Here is a 21,272-nt window from a genome sequence, read left to right as displayed (position 1 = left end):
CGCATTTGAGTCGTGGTACTAGTACAGGATGTTGGAAATTAGTTTGATAAGACAATGCATGAGGAGGTTCTCAGCAGAATCAGTGAAGAAAGAATGTATGGAAAACACTGACAAAAATAAGGGACACAATAATAGAATGTGTATTAAAATATCAGGAAAAAATAACTTCCATGATACTGCAGAGGGGTAAAAATTGTAGGGGAGGACAGAGATTGGAATACATCCAACAAATAATTGAGGACAAAAGGTGCAATTGTTCACTGCAAGTGCTACTCAGTTGAGGAGGTCAGCAGCCTGCATCAAATCAGTCAAAGACTGATGACTCTCAAAAATAAAAAAGTCCCAGTGCAGCACAAATGTTCATATGTTGCTTTATGTACCACAGCTACATCTATTACAGTTACACTGAATTTCAGGAAGAAAATTTCATTATTTGAAACTGTAGTGCGTCATGAAATATAAAATACATATACAGGAAAGATGAGCCTCTAACAAAAAATTACAATAGCCTATGACTTCTTGTTGTCTTTATTTTAAAACCTGCAAGGAAATCACAGGATGTGCAAGTGTGAGACAATGAATTAATAACCTATAACAAGAAATAGGTAAGTGCGTGACATGTAGAAGTTTGGGTTGGTCCAGGGAGCATGCTCAGATAGTCTAAGCAGTAAGGCGTCTACTCACAATAAATGGAAAGTCTGGGTTTGGGCCCCGGTCCACCACAGATTTTCATATTTCACTTTAGGTAGAACATCTATACCTATTATGGTTAAGTTGAATTTCAGGTATAAGTCTCAAAAAATGTTTGTGGAAAACCCAGCTCATTTGTCTCACTGCCTGTCAGAAGGCTGTATATACCAGCACCCAGAGTGACACTGTTTTCCTTGACTTCCAGAAGACATTCGATACAGTTCCACATGACACCTAATGAACATATGAGAGTAAGAACTATTACAGAAATTTTGTGATTGGGTAGATAGTCACTTAAGGAATAGGACGCAGCATGTCATACTAAATGTCGAGAAATTTTCAGATGTAAAAGCGACTTCAGGCATACTTCCAGGAAGTGTTATAGGACCATTACTTTTCACATACAAATAATCTAGAGGATAATGTCGGGAGCTAACTGAGACTGTTTGCAGACAATGCTGACGTAAACAGGCAAGTTAAAAAAAAAAAAAAAAAGTTCTACATCCACGAGGATCTCCTCAGGATGGATCTATATGGAACGAAAAACTAATCTAATCTAACAAAGACTTGAACAGGATTGACATTTTACTCAAGAACTGTCAGTTTATTCTTAAGATGAACAAATGTAAAATATAGCATGTAAGTAGGCAGAAAAAGTATGTGTACCAAGTGATTTAAAACACATAAAACAAATTTTAGGATAGGTAGATGCCAGGCTGAGTTTCTTTGGAAGAGCTCTCAGTTAGTGTAGTCCATCCACAAAGGAGAAGCTTACAAAATCTTTGTCCAAACAATACCCGAGTATTGCCAGTCAGTTTATAGCCTTCGCCAAATAGCTTTAGTAGAGGAAATAAAGAAGACCCAAAGAAGAGCAATGCATTTCATCTCAGGTTAATTTAGTAAGTGTGGAGGTGTACAGATATATCCATCCGACTACAATGGCGGACACTTCAAAAGAGACATAGTGTTTCAGGGAGTACATTTCAAAATTGTACATATCTTCTTACAAACATCTCACAAAACACAATGAAGGTAAAATTTGAGAAATTTAAGCTCACACTAAGGCTCCTATATACCATTAATGAGTGAAACAGTAAAGAGGAGAAACAACAGTGGTATACAATATAGGACGGCGTGTGGACTATAAATGTAGGTATAGAAGTAGCTATGGTGACATCTCATTGCAAAATGTATGTGGCCAGAAGGGCTATGTGGCCCTGTGGCTGAATTATGACTTTTTGATTCTGTCTACATTTCTAATGGCACTATTGGTAAAGCAGGCAATTTAAAAGTTTGAATGGGGTACCAGATTTACTACAGATACCAAAGAGGTAGACCAAGGATTTCATGTGGTGGTAGTGGCAGTGACCAAAAAGTGTATTGCTGTTGTTTGCTGGAGTGTTTTAACATACACTGAACTAATGAGTTGCAATAATAATGGATATATCCACTGTCTGTGGAAACACTATAGAAGCATTCAAACATGTAAATGAGTGTATATTATTCTATTTTTTTATGTTTAATTTATCATTTAAGCAACACTTATATAATTCCTTTTCTGCAGATAATATTTGGAATGATCTTTACTCTGTTTGCCTATCTGCTGTGTGGACACCCTGTGGAAATTAGCAGATTTCTACTTTTCTCATTGTTTGGCATCCTAGTTGGAATGGTTTCTGAAGGTCTTGGTCTGATTATGGGATCCATATTCAATGTTGTGGTAAGTAAATACTTCACATAGAACTCTGCTCTTTACGTTACGTTACATGAAGAACAAATAAAAATATCTAAAAACATTAGTTCTGCCCCATGAAGCATGAAGTCTACATGATAAAATTTATTTGCATTTGAATATGATGAGGACAATCTGAAAAGAAAAACCAAAAATACTATAAAACTAAAAATCACAAGTTGGCAGGTCAGAGGCAGAACATTGATGGTTTCATTAATAACTACATATTACATTGTTAATAGATTTGTTTTTGGAGAGAGTCCACCTTGAGCAAAACACAATTTTTATCTTTTCTCTCATTTCACAAATATGTTGTGCTGAAGTTTCACCCATCATCATTGGGCTTTTATTATCTGTCGAGAAAACAGAAAGGTGCATGTGCTGTTGTTTGTTGGAGTAGTTTAACATGTATTGAACAACTGAGGTGCAGTAATAATGCATGAATCTACTGTCTGTGGAAATATTGCAAGAGAATTCAAACATATAAATAAGTGTATATTATTATTACTATTATTATTATTTTCATTCAAATGGTAATTTAAACAAACCTTTTATAATTCCTTTCCTACAGATAATATTTGGAATGATTTTTACACTATTTGCCTGTGAAAAAGTAAAGCAGAAAGATAATAAAAGCCTACTGATGATGCTAAAACTTCAGTGAAAAATGTCTAGTAAATAAAGGAAAAGATAAAAATTATGTTTTGCTCCAGGTGGACACCTCCAGAAACAAATTTATTTGTAAGCAAACACAAATAGATGAGTTACAACCTTAAGATGATTATGTTCTTAATGTTCTGCAAAGCTTCATTTCATTATGAATCATTTTTCAACTGCTTAGGCCATTTACAGGTGACAACTGCTGGTTGCCACCATAAACAACAAATTTTATGTTGTGTGAATATAGGAATAGATGTGTTTCAAAAGCAAGTGGAATTATAGCTGTGCTCCTTTGTTTCTCCTGTATTCTGACTTTAGAAATATGTTTATAGACAAAAAATTAAAATTAGAATTGACATTACATTGGTGAATGCCTGAAAATATTTTAAAATATAATAGAGAATTCACTGTTGTGTTTTCTAAAAGACCTTTTCAAGAATGTAAAAAACAAAATTATTAAGGTACAATGTATTTGTAACTGAATTAACAATACTGTGAAAAGGAAAGTTGCCACTCACCATATTGCCATGATGCTGAGTCGCAGATAGGCACAACAAAAAGACTGTCACAAATGTAGCTTTTGGCCAGTAAGACCATCGCCAAAATTAGACGACAAACACACACATACACACTCATGCAAATGCAACTCACACACGACTGCAGTCTCAGGCGCCTGTGGCCTCAGATGCCTGATACTGCAGTCATGTGTGTGTGAGTTGCATTTGGGTGTACGCGTGTGTATGTTGCCTAACTATGATGAAGGCCTTACTGGCTGAAAACTATATTTGTGACAGTCTTTTTGTTGTGCCAATTTGCGACTCAGCACCTCTGCTATATGGTGAGTGGCAGCTTTCCTTTTCACAATATTGTTACATTCCATCCTGGATTTTCCATTGTTTGTAACTGAATTAAGATAGTCTAGGTGAAGGAACACAAAAACATTTGTCTTTAGAGTATACTGACGCATATTTAATTTAAAACAGGAAACTAATGAAATTGTGTTTGTTCATTTATAACTACATTGGGATACACTGCACTAATTAATTTCTAAGATTTTTAATCAGTTCAACTATTTATTTGCATAAAGAACATAACATTGTTCCTCATAGAATAACATTCTGCCAGAGCATGTAGTGTTAGTTTTTCATCGCTTTCAGATTTTTACATGTTCTACTAGCCTTGTTACCATAGTGCTGTGTAATTCCCCTACAAACTATAGACCACAATAATTGCAATCAACCCTATAAAAGTCATTTTATTCAAAATACTTCATTTTGCCTTTACTGTTGAACAGCATTCCGGTGTGGTATTAGACACAACAAAAAAAGTTTGCATCACCTCAATTCTTAGAGTTCCAGAACCTGTACAGAAAATTGGAATAGAGATCAACATAAACATCATTTACACTCTTTTTATTGCTCATGAAAACCACACAATGCATGTTGTACTACCATGCAGCGAGACCTTCAGAGGTGGTGGACCAGATTGCTGTACACAGTGGTACCTCTAATACACAGTAGCACATCCTCTTGCATTGATGCATGCCTGTATTTGTCGTGGCATACTATCCACTAGTTCATCAAGGCACTCTTGGTCCAGATTGTCCCACTCCTCAATGGCGATTTGGTGTAGATCCCTCAGAGTGGTTGGTGGGTCACATCATCAAAAAAACAGCCCTTTTCAATCTATCCCAGGCATGTTCGATAGGGTCCATGCCTGGAGAACATGCTGGCCACTCTAGTTGAGTGATGTTGTTGTCCTGAAGGAAGTCATTCACAAGATGTGCATGATGGGGGCGCAAATTGTCATCCATGAAGACAAATGCCTCGCCAATATGCTGCCGATATGGTTGCACTATCGGTCAGAGAATGGCATTCACATATTGTACAGTCATTAAGGCACCTTCCATGACCACCAGCAATGTACGTTGGTCCCACACAATGCCACACCAAAACTACAGTGAACTTCCATCTTGCTGCACTCGCTGAACAGTGTGTCTAAGGCATTCAGCCTGACCGGGTTGCCTCCAAACATGTCTCAGATGATCGTCTGGTTGAAGGCATATGTGACACTCATTGGTGAAGAGAATGTGATGCCAGTCCTGAGCAGTCTATTGAGCATGTTGTTGGGCCCTTCTGTACTGCACTGCATGGTGTCATGGTTGCAAAGATTGACCTTGCCAAGGACATCGGGAGTGAAGTTGTGCATCATGCAACCTATTGCACACAGTTTGAGTCATAACATGACATCCTATGGCTGCACAAAAAGCATTATTCAACATGGTGGCATTGCTGTCAGGGTTCCTCTGAGCCATAATCCGTAGGTAGCAGTCATCCACTGCAGTAGTAGCCCTTGAGCGGCCTGAGCGAGGCATGTCATTGACAGTTTCTGTCTCTCTATATCTCCTCCATGTCTGAACAACATCGCTTTGGTTCACTCCAAGATGCCTGGACACTTCTCTTGGTGAGAGCCCTTCCTGGCACAAAATAATAATGCAGACATGATTGAACCGCAGTATGACCATCTAGACGTGGTTGAACTACAGACAACATGAGCCGTGTACCTCCTTCCTAGTGGAGTGACTGGAACTGATTGGCTGTTGCACCCCATCGTCTAATAGGCACTCCTCATGCATGGTTGTTTACATCTTTGGGCAGGTTTAGTGACATCTCTGAACAATCAACATCAACAGTCAACGTCTGTCTTCAGCAGTTGTGGGAAGTGGGGTGACGCAAAGCTTTTTTGATGTGCATATTAGTAAGAAACACAAATTTATGTGTGTGATGTTTAAGCTCTCTGACAATAATCTCAAAAATTTTACCTACATGTCTAACGGTTTATCATTTGTTACCATTTTTGATTGCTTCTTCTTGAACAGCCAAGGAAGTAATGTAATCATTAATCTATTCTTTTTGTAGATAATTGTTATTACATACTCTGACTGCATATATCAATTTTGTCAATCTGATAGTTAAAAAAATTCACAAGAATCATTAGGTCACTGTAAATTACTTTTCATCTTTCATTTTAAATCTGTGTAAACTGGAAAATAATCTGGCTACTTAATTTGCAGTATTGCCAAATGACTGAATGTAAAAGAGAAATCTTGAATTCCATCTTGAATTCCTGTTATATGAGTCAAGACCATAAACATTGTTCTGGAGTAATTGACAATCCAGAAAGGAAATATTTATCAGATAGCCATTGTCTTCTTAGGCTCAATGGTTTCTCTAGTGCCTCTTTTAAAATTATTTTTGAAAGTACGTTCCTCATTACTCTGAGACACAGTCTTGTGCATTTATACTGAAATATAGATATCCTACACAAATATTTTAGAGCTTTAATATGCTTCAAGATTTTCTGCCAATATATTCACTTGTATGAGATATGAATTTAAAGTTTCTTGTAATGACTAAACCCAACCAAAGATGTAAACAACCATGCATGAGCAGTGCCTATTAGATGGAGGGGATCAGACAGCCAATCAGTTCCAGTCAATCCACCAGGAAGGAGGTACGTGGCTCGTGTTGTCTGTAGTTCAACTACGCCTAGATGGTCAATACCGCGGTTCAGTCATGTCCACATTGTTACTTTGTGCCAGGAAGGCCTCTCAACAAGAGAAATGTCCATGCATCTCAGAGTGAACCAAAGGTTCTCATAAGCTTTGTTAGTATACAGAAAGGCATTCACAACAATGTGGTTCCTTTGGAGTACATAAGTGATATCCATTTAATTGGATAGATAAAAAATCTACTCACCAAGTGGCAGCAGAACACACACATAAAAGACTATTGTGATTGACAAGCTTTTGGAGCCAGTGGCTCCTTCTTCAGGCAGAAGGGTTGAAGGGGAAGGAAGAAGGGTAAAGTCACCCAGAACTGTGGGTCAGGGGAGACTTACCGTACAGGATGAGAAGGAAAGACTGATTGTTGGGGACTGCATCAGATGAGATTTGAAAACCGGAGAGCTTAAAGGTGGAAGATGGGACATTATGCAAGACAGAGATTACAACTAAAGCATCATGCATGAGTTAATAAGAGTGAGAAGCTAAGTGCATTGTATGTAACAGAGGTAGGAGGGGGCAGTGAAAAATAGATGGGAAAGACAATGACACATGTAGAAAACTAAAATGGAGCGAAGCAAAGAGTAGTTACAGTGAAGAAAAGCTGAGATAGAAGAAAGTAATGTAAATTAAGGCAGGGTGGATGGCGAGAACCAAGGTCATGTTGTAGTGCTAGTTCCCACCTGCAGAGTTCTGAGAAACTGGTGTCTGGGGGAAGGATCCAGGTGGTGTGTGTGGTGAAACAGACACAGAGGTCACAAATGTTATGTAGCAGAGCATGCTCTGCAACAGGATATTGCTCATTGCCAGTATATATACTCTACCTATGCCCATCCATCCTAATTGATAATTTGGTGGTAGTCAAGCTGATGTAGAAGGCTGAACAGTGTTTACATAATAGCTGGTATATGATGTGTGTCATTTTGCAGGTGGCTCTCCCTTTGATAGTATATGTTTTGCCAGTTATAGGGCTATTATAGGTGGTGGTAGGAGGGTGCACAGGGAGAGTCTTGCAGTGGGAACAGTCACAGGGGTAAGAGCCATGGGGTAGGGAAATGGGTGCAGAAGGAGCATAAGGTCTGACAAGAATATTGCAGAGATTGGGGAGGCGACAGAGAGCTATTGCAGGTGGTGAGGGCAAAATTTCAGACAGGTTGGATCTCATTTCAGGGCATGATTTTAGGAAGCATGTCTAAGTAGTTGATTAACACATTCCAGACCAAGATAATATTGAGTCAGCAATGGTGTGCTCTGAAGCTGTTTTGTGGTGGGATCAGCAGTACCAGTATTGGATGTGATGGCCCAGGAAATCTGCTTTTTAACTAGGCTGGTTGGATAATTATGCACAGTGAAAGGATGGTGTATTGCTGTAAAGAGTCTGCATCCAAACAAATATGTTTTAGGGGCAGACATACAAACAGATCAGGGGTATGGCCATGGGCACCAGGATGGCTCCTTCCTTTGCCAACCTTTTCATGGGTTGCTTGCAAGGGTCTTCAGCACCTGGTTTGGTTTAGATACATTGATGACATCTTTACCATAAGGACTCATGGTGAGGCTGACCTGCTAAAATTCCTGGAATCTCTGAATACCTTCTCCCAATTAAACTTCACATAGCCCTATTCCGAATCCCATGCCACTTATCTTGATGTTGATCTCGACCTCACCAAAGAGACACACTTCCAGCCACATTAAACCTACCAACAAACAACAGTACTTACATTTTGACAGTTGCCATCCTTTTCATGGCAAACATTACCTCCCATACAGCCTTTTCATCCAAGGCAAACGTATTTGTTCGGATGCAGACTCTTTACAGCAATATACTACCATTCTCACATCAGCCTTCATTGCATGTAATTACCCCAGCAGCCTAGTTAAAAAGTAGATTTCCCTGGTCATCACATCCAGTCCGGGTACTGTTGATTTCTCATAAAACAGCTTCGGAGCACACCATCGGTGACTTAGTAGCATCCTGGTCTGGAATGTGTTAATCAGCTACTTTGACAGGGTTATGACTTCCTGAAATCATGTCTTGAAATGATATCCATTCTGTCTGAAATTTTGCGCACCACACCTACAGTAGCCTTCTGTCGCCCTCCCAATCTCCGCAATAGTCTTGTCAGACCTTGTGCTCCTTCTGCACCAATCTCCCTACCCCATGGCTCCTACCCCTGTGACCATCCCTTCTGCAAGACTCTCCCTATGCACCCTCCTACCACCACCTATAATAGCCCTATAACTGGCAAAACATATACTATCAAAGGGAGAGCCACCTATGAAACGACACATGTCATATACCAGCTATTATGTAAACACTATTCAGCCTTCTACATTGGCTTGACAACCACCAAATTATCAGTTAGGGTGAATGGGCAAAGGCAGAGGATATATACTGCCAACGAGCAATATCCTGTTGCAGGGCATGCTCTACAACATGACATTCATGACCTCGATGCCTGTTTCACCACACACGCCATCTGGATTCTTCCCCTGGACACCAGTTTCTCAGAACTCTGCAGGTGGAAACTAGCACCACAACATGTCCTTGGTTCTTCCCACCTACCTGGCCTTAATTTACATTAATTTCTTCCATCTCAGCTTTTCTTCACTGTAACTACTCTTTGCTTTGCTCCATTTTAGTTTTCTTCATCTTTCATTTTCTTTCCTGTCTATTTTTCACTGCCCCCTCCTAACTCTATTACACACAATGCACTTAGCTTATCACTCTTATTAACTCATGCATGATGTTTTAATAGTAATCTCTGTCTTGCATAATATCCTGTCTTCTAGCTTTAAGCTCTCAGGTTTTCAAATGTTATCTGATGCAGACCCCAACAATCAGCCTTCCCTTCTCATCCTGTACAGTAAGTCTCCCACGAACCACAGTTCTGGGTGACTTCCCCTTCAACTCTTCTGCCTGAAGAAGGAGCCACTGGCTCCAAAAGCTTGTCAATCACAACAATCTATCATGTGTGTGTTCTGACACCACTTGGTGAGTAGATATTTTTATCTATCCAATTAAATAAATTAATATAATAGAGGGAAACATTCCACGCGGGAAAAATATATTTAAAAACAAGGATGATGTGACTTACCATACGAAAGCCCTGGCAGGACGATAGAAACACAAACAGACACATACATACACACAAAATTCAAGCTTTCGCAACAAACTGTTGCCTCATCAGGAAAGAGGGAAGGAGAGGGAAAGATGAAAGGAAGTGGGTTTTAAGGGAGAGGGTAAGGAGTCATTCCAATCCCGGGAGCGGAAAGACTTACCTTAGGGGGAAAAAAGGACGGGTATACACTCGCACACACACACATATCCATCCATCCACACATATACATGTGTGGATGGATATGTGTGTGTGTGCGAGTGTATACCCGTCCTTTTTTCCCCCTAAGGTAAGTCTTTCCGCTCCCGGGATTGGAATGACTCCTTACCCTCTCCCTTAAAACCCACTTCCTTTCATCTTTCCCTCTCCTTCCCTCTTTCCTGATGAGGCAACAGTTTGTTGCGAAAGCTTGAATTTTGTGTGTATGTATGTGTCTGTTTGTGTTTCTATCGACCTGCCAGTGCTTTTGTATGGTAAGTCACATCATCTTTGTTTTTAAATACAATTAAATAAATTTATCAATAATTGATTGTTTTCTTTGTTATGTGAGTGATATACAGGTGTAATATGACTAAGTTACCTACAATTCCCTTGCCTTCCTTAAAACCATACTGCATTTCCAGCAACCATTCCAGTCTCTGTTTCACTAACCTCTCCAATATATTTCCAACACAAAATGAAAGTGCAGTAAGGGGATAACTGTTGGTTTTTGATACTGGTACTTCTTTCCTGGTTTAGATATAGAGACGATAACTTAAGTTTCCCAGACTTCCTCACACCATACGCAGCTGAAAATTTTAAGTAAGTTAGTTAAGGCAGATGAATGAGAACTGATGTTTCAAATATATTTCATTGCAGAATGGTTCAATAATGGCTCCTGCAACAGTTGCACCAATGTTGGTATTGTCAGCATATGGATTTGGCCATGGAACAGCAATGGAGCCTGTCATGACTGTCCTCAGTGGCTTCAGTTATCTGCGCTATGGTTTAGTAGGGCTCACCTCGGCATTATACAGTCATGGAAGAGCCCCACTGTACTGTGATGATGTTTTTTGTCTTTATAAGGTAGGGTTGTGGTTAAGCCTTTTATTTAAAAATACTGTTGCATAAGCACAAAATACATTTGTCAGTTCACAGCAGGCTGTTATTTATTGAACTCTTAAGACATAACTTTGATAATATTATTTTAAGGGTATATTTGCAGTGTTGTGAACTAATTCTACAAGACATCTGTTGTCCTCATAACAGTGTGGTACATATTGTACCTAAAAACATATTACTGGTACCGGTATCATTAAACATTGTTTCATATTAGCATTTTCTCCATTTAATAACAATTGAAAACATTGTGGCAGCTGAAGAAGGATGAGAAAACTGAGACTTCCCTTGTTCATGATTATTATGTGTGTGATTTGGTCCACTATGGAGTTTTTATTTTTATCTATGTATCATGTCCCTTCTCAAATAATTTTCACCATCTGGAATAATTTACATTTTCAGTGCTTTTCCTAAAATGTGACAGATGAATTTTTTGTTGTGCTTTTGTTTTACGTGGGCCCAATTCATTGTTTGTCTTGTGTGTGCGGTGGTGGGTTGGGGAAAGGGGAGGGGGGAGCGCATTTGCACCTACGGATGTGTGTGCATTCTGTCATCTTCAAATTCCTGTGGCATTGAATAGAGTTGTTCATCTTTCCAGTATATCAGTAACAGCATGAAGTTCTTTGATGATTTAATTGTTTCACAGGTCAAACTTTAAAAATAATTTTTCAGTGTAATATTTCAATTGTACTCATCACTACTAAATTCAAGTTAGAATGGATTGTTGACAGCAAATTTTGTCAAAGAATGATTGTAGCATGAGGCTATTGTTAGCATTCCTTGGATGCTTAAAACATACCTACATGATGTGTATATGTGAATTCCACTCTCAAGCATTTTGGACAGTATGTCCTTTGAGATTTTTTCTCATCCGATTCATATGGCACCCTTCTGAGCATTACTTTAACTGTTTAGCATAACTACACACATCTCTCTTCTTGTATACAAAGTAAGTCATAGGCTGAAATACCCATTTAAGAGCTACTGACATAAATTCAATCATTTTTCTAATAGAAAATTAAATGTGCAAGTTTTAATTTGCTGTGATAATTCCTTATGTATTACACATGTGGCTAACAAAATTACATACCACAGACTTGCATTCTCCATAGTCTCATTCGGAATATAAATCTCATACAAAACTATATTCTAAAGACACTTCTTCTTCCCTTCTACATCGACTCACTGTGAAGTGCATGGTAGAGGGTACATTCCGCTGTATCAGTTATTAAGATTTCTTCCGTTTCCATTCACATATGGAGTTTGGGAAGAATGATTGTTTGAATGCCCCTGTGCATGCATTAATTATTCTAATCTTATCCTCACCATCACTGATATGCAAGGGGTTACAGTATATTCTTAGAATCATCATTTAAAGCTGGTTCTCAAAACTTTGTTAGTAGACTTTCTTGGGATGGTTTACGTTTATCTTCAAGAGTCTCCTAGTTCAGTTCGTTCAGTATCTCTGTGACACTCACCCACATGTCAAGCAAACCTGTGACCATTCATCCTGCCCTTCTCTGTATATGTTCAGTATCCCCTGTTGGTCCTGTTTGTGTTACACACAGGTACTTGTACAAGTTGGCTGATTCCAGCAGTGGATCACTGATATTATACTCATAGGATGCTACATATTCTTGCTTTGTGAAGTACATAATTTTACATTTCTGAACATTTAAAGTAAGTTTCCAATCTTTGCACCACTTTGAAATCTTATCAAGATCTGATTGAATATTTAGACACATCTTTCAGACAGTACTTCTTTATATATAATTGCATTTTCTGCAAAGAGTCTGAGGTTACTATTAATATTATCTGCAAGTCATTAACATACAACATGAACAGCATGTGCCCCAATACACTTCCCTCGGCACATCCAAAGTTACTTCTACATCTGAAGACAACTCTCCATCCAGGATAACATGCTGTGTCCTCCCTACCAAAAAGTCCTCAGTCCAGTCACAAATTTCACTTGCTACCCCATATGATCATACTTTTGACAATAAGCATAGGCGTGGTACTGAGTCAAATGCTTTTTGGAAATCTAGAACTACTGCGTGTACCCGACTGCCTTGACCCAAGGCTTTCAATATGTCATGAGGGAGTAGTGCATTTTTGATAACACATGATCAATGTTTTTGGAATCCTCCATTGAGGAGGTCATTCTTTTTGAGAAACTTCATTATGTTTGATGTAACTTCATTATGTTTGATGTCAAGGATATTGGTTAGTAGTTTTGTGGATCACTTCTACTACCCTTCTTGTAGATGGGTGTGACCTGAGCTTTATTCCAAGAATTGGGATGGTCTTTTGTTTGAGGGATCCACAATAGATTATAGTTAGAAGAGGGGCTAACTCAGCCACAAAGTCTGTACAGAATCTGGAAGGGATTCAATTGGGCCTTGGAGCTTTGTCCAGTTTTAGCAATTTCAGGTGTTTTTCAACACCATTGACACTAATACTTATTTCATTTATCTTTTCCATGGTACAAGGACTAATTTTGGGCAATTCTTCTGGGTTTTCCTTTAAAGGAACGTTTGAAAATGGAGTTAAGCATTTCAGCTTTTGCTTGCTGGACACTAACCTTGGTGCCACTAACAGCCTTTGCATACAACCAGAATTTCTTTGGGTATTGTGAAAGATCACTTGACAGTAATTTGTTACGGTAGTCATTGAAGGCTTCCTGCATTGCTCTCTTGACAGCCAAAAGTGTTTCACTAAGCATCTCTCTATCTATAACCCTATGCTTTTTTTTACACCTATTATGCAATAATCTCTGTTTCTTTAGGAGTTTCTTTATAGTGACTGTATACCATGGGGATCCTTCACGTTATGAACTATTCTACTAGCTACATATCTATCCAGTGCATGGTCAACTATCCTTTTAATCTTGAGCCATAGTTCCTCTATATGCTGCTGTCCTGTGCTGAAAGTTTCAGGTTACTCATTGAGATAAGACATAACTGATTTTTTATCTAGTTCACTGAACATTTCTTCCTGCTTGTTTAGGTAGTCCTTTGTACTCTGTTAATCATTTTTGCAACAACCATGGCATCGTCATTGATGCTGATTTCAGTGTGGACTTCCTAAAAGAGGTCACATCTAGTTTTTGCCATTATAGCCAACATATTTCCATCATGAGTGGAGTTCTGAACTATCTGTTCTAGGTGGTTTACAGAGAAAGCATTCAGTAATATTCTGCAGGATGTCTTATCACACCCAAGACTAACAAAACTGTGATTTTCCCAATTTAAACTGTTGGATAATTAATGGCCCCACCAATGACTGTGGTATGATTGGGGAACTTATGTATGAGTTAACTGAGGTTTTCTCTAAAGTTTTCAGTTACATCAGGAGATGAGTCTGGTGGGCAGTTGAAGGATCCAGTTATCATTTTATGCCCACAACAATACTAAGCCTTGCCCAAACAGTCTCACATGCAGCTTCAATTTCTGTCTTGGTGGATTTGAGTTTCTTGTCTACTGTAACAAATACATCACCTCCAATTCCCATTTGCATATCCTTTTGATATATACTTAAATTTTCCCCAAAAATCTCACTGCTATCAGTCTCAGGTTTGAGACTTTACGTACCTTGTATCATGCCAGCTTCACTGTTTTCTAGGAGTGCTTCAAACTCTGGTTTTGCAGTTAATCATTAGGATTTTAATACTCTCACCTGAAGGAGGCATTTATTTCGATCTTACACTGAGTCTTCTGCATTTCCTGCTGCTATCTGGATTGAATTGAGTCACTTAATCTAAAAAGTCCTTTGTGCAATGCACACACAGTCAGCTACCTGAGTAGCAGCATTTGATGGGTAGTGCACACCTGACCCATTAAAGGGGACTCTATAGTTCTCAACCCTATTGCACGAGTCCAGGAAGTTGAAGCCTAGCTTGTCACAAAACCTGCAAAGTCTCTGCTTCAGACCTTCCAATCGACTCAGAACCAAGAGGCCACAATCAGTTCTAGAGACAATGCTGCAAATTATGAGCTTCATTGAAACTCCATGTGTAAGGCTGGTCTTCCCTACTTTTTCTGCCAATCGATGGAATGACCTAGGTATGATATTGGAGCTGTGATGACAGGCATCATTTGTTCCAGTGTGTGCCACAATCTGCAGTTGGTTGCACCCTGTTCCCTCAATGGCTCTTCAGCATGTTGAAGGAGGCCCCCAGGCATACACACTGAGTGCACCTGGTGTCCTTTCACGTCCAATGCTGCCATTTCCCTAAAGGGTACCATCATTTAGCATACGTCTGGACTGCTGATGATTAACAGATCACTACTCTTTTGTATTTGCCTCCTCTTGACACTGGCCAAAACAGGTTTCCCCAAAAGAGGTTAAGTGAGTGCCACTGGCTCAGTTTCAGTTTCAGTGAAAGACAGCACCTGAAACTTGTTGTTTGGTAGGATTAGTACAACACTCGAGTCTGACACATTCCACGTCATTACAAAGTGTTGTATTCATGATCTATGGAAAAAATACTAATCTAATCTAATCTAATCCTCCCTGGTCCCTGTCCATCCTGTACAGGATGCCTAGCTCTACCACTGAAATGCCACTCGCAGTCAAGTGGACAAGTAATGAAAGATGCTGCACTTTCTGTAGTAGAGACAGGATCCACAGGAGTGGATAGTACTTTAGTTACCTTTAGTATCAGTACCGTAGGTACACAAATCTTGGGAGCTCTTCTAACATAATGACTCACAGCAGCTGCCTATCGTTTAACAGTAGTCGCGGTGACTTCCAGCTGCTTACGAATGCTAACCAACTCATTCTGTGTTCAAGAACAGTATTCACAGTGGGGCTACATCTTAGCTGGTGTGATGTATTTCAGGACAGTGAACAAATAACTTTAAATTAAGCCTGCTGATTATCTTTTAATCTGTTATGCTAAAAAGTTGCTAATTCCTTTCCTTCAGGAAGTGACTGCACTGTAACATCACCACATAGCATCACATTTTCTGCTGAACTATCTTCATCACCTGCAATAAAAAAAATAGATATTAAATATCATTGCTACATATGTACTCTGTTTTATAATGTTCCCATTCCATTCTACATAAATACTGTCATATTGAACAATTATTTTTTGTCTTGTTTTTTATATTATGCATTAGTGATTTAATTTATATTCTTTGAGGCATCAGTTTCATATATGAAGTTGATACATATTTTCCTTACTTTCCATTTCTTATTCTGATATAAATGACACAATTTATGATTAAAAAAATAATTCTTAATAATTACTCTTTCTGTAGGTCCAATTAAAAAGGAAAATAAATTCATCATGCCAATTTTGGAATTGCCATTAGGCTCATTGTAAGCTTCGCTAAAGTGAACATTGTCACTTAATTGTTTTAGTAGAGAAGTGAATAATGTCTTAAAACAGTGTGTTCTATATTGTCAATCTACTACAGCATTCTTGGTCAACACCTAAGCAGTTTTACTACCTAAATACTGTTTTATATGTCTAACATTTGTTATGTCAAATCCATAACTATGACAAGTCTGCATTTAATTTACATTTCTGTATTTCTCTGAGTGACAAAAACTGAAGCTCAAAGATGAAGAATGGTTGCCGATATATTTCTTCAACGTATCTTTTTGCTCACCAGCTTATTTTACTTTCTCACATAATATTCTCTAGACATTTACATGAAATTCAATATTCACTAGACATTTACATGAAATTCAAGCTAACAGTACTAAAACATATCACCTTTACCTTTCTTAAACGTAGAGATAGTACTTGAACTTTTAATGCTGATGTTCAATGAATAAATTTAAAAAAAAGGTGATCTGCAACAGAAAATGCGCACTGATTGAATAACTGATTTTTAATTGATCCTGTACAATTGCACTAAATACAGGAAGTTTATGCATAACATATGACACATCAAAAATATAAAACATTAAGCATCACATATTTTTCAAAGAGCAACAATTCCGATTGAATTTTTTTAAGTCTAATTATTACACAGAATATTATTTACAGAGTTAATTTATTATTAATTTTTAACACTGTAATATTTCAAAAACAATGTATTTTAATGTTCTGCTACTGATTCCAAAGACAACACATGTTATGTATTACCTCCATACTGAAATTATTATTATTATTATTAGTCGTAAAGCTCCCAACATGGAAGACGCTAAGTAAAGATGGTTCACTTCTGGGGCTTCTTATTCTTCTTGTTTGCCCACCAGGTCTTCATTCTTTGCGAGAATTCAGCTTTTCTTTCTTCGCTCCATTTTGTTCCAGTTCTCGGCGCTTTTGTCTCTGGTTTGACCTCCCATTTGTCAACTTTAAGTTGGAAATTGTTTCTTTTGTTCATCTCTTGAGTAGTAATGTTGGCTAATTCCAGATCTGTCTTTACATTTTTGATCCATTCTCCTCCATTAACAAGGGATGGTACGCATCTTACTATTTTTTTTGTAAGTCTGTGATCGGGAAGTCTCATTATGTGGCCATAGAATTTTAGACGCCTCTTCCTCATGTCTATCTCTATGTTAGAATATTCTTCAATTTTAGAATTTTTCTGTAATCTATACCCCTCTTTGGTCCATCTTGGTCCCAGAATTTTCCTAATGTTTTTCCTTTCCTCTTTCTTCAGGTTTTCCATATCTGTTTTCCTTTTAAGTGTCAAGGTTTCGCTGGCATATAGCATTATTGGTTTAATTACCGACTTATAATGTTTAGTTTTTGTATTTATAGATAGACATTTTTTATTGTAAATGTTTTGGACCAGCCCTAGACCCCTACGAGCTTTTAATATTCTTTCTTGTTGTGAGTATATTTCAGAAATTATCTCTCCTAAATATTTAAAGTATGGTACCCTCTTAATTTCTCCATATTTGGTTTGTAACTTAGAAATTTCTAGATTTGTTGTTGTAAACACCGTTTTCTCAAAAGATATTTGTAGGCCAACTTTTCCTGCACACTCTTTTAAGGTTTCTATCTGTTTGACTGCCATTTCACTAGAATCTGCCATTATTGCAAGATCGTCTGCGTAGGCTAAGTAGGGGATTTGTAGGTCATCTTTTTTGGTTCCCAGTGATATTGGTTTCCAGTACTTTTCTTTTTTGAGTTCTTTTTCCCATTCTGCCATGACTCTACCCAGAACTAAGTTAAATAACAGAGGTGATAATCCATCACCTTGTCTAACCCCAGTTTTTATCTCAAATGATTTTGAAAGTTTTCCCATGAATTTCACTTTGCATTTTGTATTTGTTAATGTCTGCTCTATGATGTTCCGTGTCTTCTTATCCAGTCCTTGTTCTTCAAGAATTTTAAATAGTGTGGGTCTGTGAATTGAATCATATGCCTTTTTAAAGTCGACAAAGACATATACTGTAGGCTTCCTTCGCATTTGTCTCATCCTTGTAATCAATTTCAAGTTTAAAATTTGTTCTGGACATGATCTGTTTGGTCTGAAACCAGCTTGGAAATCTGAGATTTTGGGTTCTAGCAGTTTTTGTGTTCTTTCAAGAAGACAAGCTGATAATATCTTGTATGTGACGGCAAGTAAGGAGATTCCTCTATAGTTGTTCACATCCGATTTATCCCCTTTTTTATATAACGGATGTATTAGGGCACATTTCCAATCTTCTGGTATTTCTTCAGTAACCCATATGTTTTGAATAATTTTAACTAGCTCGTTTCTTGAGTTAGACCCTAGACTTTTGAGAAATTCGGCTACAATTCCATCTCCTCCTGATGCTTTGTTATTTTTGAGTTTGTTTATGTGTTTGATAATTTCTTCTTCAGTTGGCGGTACAGAGTCTTGCTGTTGCGGGGCTTTAGTGCTGGATATTGGAAGAGCTTCTGTTGGTTCTGGACAGTTTAGTAGCGTTTCAAAATATTTGGCTAATTCTTCACAGTTTTCTTCATCGCTTAGTGCCAGATTCCCATCTGATTTCCGAAAACAGACATTTTGAGGGATATACCCTTTAATTTGGTTTATTATTATTGCTTTTACTATTATTATTATTGTTGTTGTTGTTGTTGTTGTCTTCACCATTATTTACTGTACCATTTGGTATGCGTTGCTCTGTGCCCTTATCTACAATATAGACTTCAGCTGTCACTATCAAAACATTTCATTCATCATTAACCAACAACTTCTACAAACTCTACAGCTTCAACTTATTGTATCATGACATACATTCCCATATTCCATAACCAAAAATAGCCATTTACATACCTAGTACCTATTTAACAAAATTTTCACGAAATATTTTATATATTTTTGCCAAGAATATCTCACTTGGCAGTCACTCATATCACCATTATAACTACATTTGCATTGATAATTTGAATTGTTTTGTTTTCAGGACCCAAAACGGTTACTTCGAGATGTTGGAATGGATGGAGCATCAACACTGCTTCAAGTTGTTGCCCTTGTGGGATTCATATTCCTTTATCGTACTATAGCTTACTTTGCTCTCCGGTATAGGCTCACCATAGAATTTTCAAACAAGCTACTCAGTTATATTGCAAAGATTTTGAGGAGAAAGTGAATCATTTTTTTTTATTTGGGGCAAAAAAGTTTTCAAGTGTCCAGTATGGTATCACAACAACAGTGACTAAAATTTGTACTGTGGCAAATATGGCACATGTTTCACAACATTACATTTTGTCAGTATTATAAAGAGGAGATATTTACAAGTGACCTGAAGATCTGTGAAATATCCAATTTCAAAAACATATAACAAGAAATAAGAACACTACAGCACCTGCTCCAATGGAATTGTACAAGACATGTGAAATGCACAGTGCACATGTAAACAGCAGTTAGTGACAGACCACAAGTGTGTTTAGTGCCAGTAAAGGACTAAGAACAATAAATGCTGTGTCCTTAATGCATCAAACAGATACAAAGGACAAAACAGATCATCCAAGATGATAAATGTTTCATCATATATCAGTTCACAGACATGGACTAAAATCTGTTTCATTTATCACTACTGTAGGACAGTATCATAGTGTTTAAATGTGAATGCTCTGGAAACAAAGTAGAAAATAATCTTTTTCCACATAAATATGAAAATGATGATTGTTGAAATGATTTTGATTGTGTTGGATAAATTTTATAACTCCAGTTCCAGTTTGTTCCCAATGCCATTCTAATGGTGTTACATTTTGTGAATGGAAGTCTATATACTGTGTGCTGTACCATAGAGTTATCCAATCTGCTTAATATTAATCTCCTAGTCTATCAAGCTTAGTAAATTCCAAAAAAGATACATTTGACAAAGTTTTGTTATGAGCACCTAAATAGTTTTCTTTGCTTTTGTGGTATTCATTTATTTGTGTTGTAGCTCATTCTATAAATTTACAGTTTAAAAATAAAGTAACTTGTTGTTTTTATCTGAGGTACAAATGAAATTACAGTTCATTTGTCAAACAAAATAGTGGAGTAAGTGATGTAATGCAGTGCAAAGTTGTATCTCAGTTGGCAGTAGCTGACAACCTTTGAAAGAATTTTCTTTTTTAATATCATTTTTATGAAAACTGGAAGTCAGCTACAGGAACATGTTATATCTTGCATTATTTTAGTCAGCAATAGTACAATAGCAATATATCATGGTTTCTTGGCTCCAGTGAATACCTTAATACTCCAATAGTGATAATGATAGCAGGCCAAATATCTGTGATTTTTATTACTTAATAGTAAGGTTGTGTCACAGAGTGACATGGTTTAAATTCCTTTAAATCTGTGATTTATGTACTTATCATGTAAAGTTCAACTGTAAGTTATTGAATAGCATAGAATTGTTACTTCATATAACATCTAATCAATTAGTCTTTTTGTGTACAGTGTACTACATAATGGTAGCCTCTCTCATTGCTAAGCAAATTTACCTCATAGTGCAGTCACTTTGGTGACAGAAACTGAAGATATTTTTGTATCATATCAGAACAGTTGCATAGAAATATATGTTGTTTCTCATAAGATGGTTTAATATATTTAATAAATATTTGAAAAGATGTGTGTCTGTTTTCCTTACAAACCCAATGATGTACATACAATGTATAAGTTACAACTGAGGCGTAACACATCATTTTAGGGAAAATGATGTGTTACAGTCTCTGTCCTTTTAGACAATGAAATATGATCATTATAGTTAATAAATATTTTTATTAATAATTATCTTTTGGGCAGCATATTGTGGGAGAAATTGTCTATTATCATGTGCAGGTAATATGAGTTATATGGGCACTGTACACCTGCAATACGGGATAACAAGTTTAGCATCTCCACTTGCTGTGGGCCGTTTATACTTAGACATCATGGCTTGATGGTATGTTGTGGCCATGGAGAATGGCCTCACAATAACAACAGTAATGATGTAGAAGGAGAAACAGTTTTAAAACTGCTACTCTGCGTTTTGTCCTCAG

At 37.4% G+C, this 21,272-nt stretch overlaps 1 protein-coding gene across 1 annotated transcript in view; it reads left to right on the top strand.

Moving 5' to 3' along the window:
* Window positions 1–20,825, top strand: part of LOC126416663 (ATP-binding cassette subfamily G member 4-like) — a 340,566-nt gene extending 319,741 nt beyond the window's left edge. Inside the window, exons 10-12 of the mRNA XM_050084463.1 lie at window positions 2,255–2,410; window positions 10,622–10,828; window positions 19,205–20,825. Of these exons, the coding sequence (XP_049940420.1) occupies window positions 2,255–2,410; window positions 10,622–10,828; window positions 19,205–19,390 (549 nt within the window). The 3' untranslated portion in view covers window positions 19,391–20,825. The remainder of the gene's footprint in view (window positions 1–2,254; window positions 2,411–10,621; window positions 10,829–19,204) is intronic.
* The last annotated feature ends 447 nt before the right edge of the window (window positions 20,826–21,272 follow it).

The sequence above is a fragment of the Schistocerca serialis genome, chromosome 8, assembly GCF_023864345.2.
Source record: "Schistocerca serialis cubense isolate TAMUIC-IGC-003099 chromosome 8, iqSchSeri2.2, whole genome shotgun sequence".
Lineage (NCBI taxonomy): Eukaryota > Metazoa > Arthropoda > Insecta > Orthoptera > Acrididae > Schistocerca > Schistocerca serialis.
The sequence above is the reverse complement of the archived record's forward strand: the minus strand, read 5'-3'. Positions and strand labels throughout refer to the sequence as shown.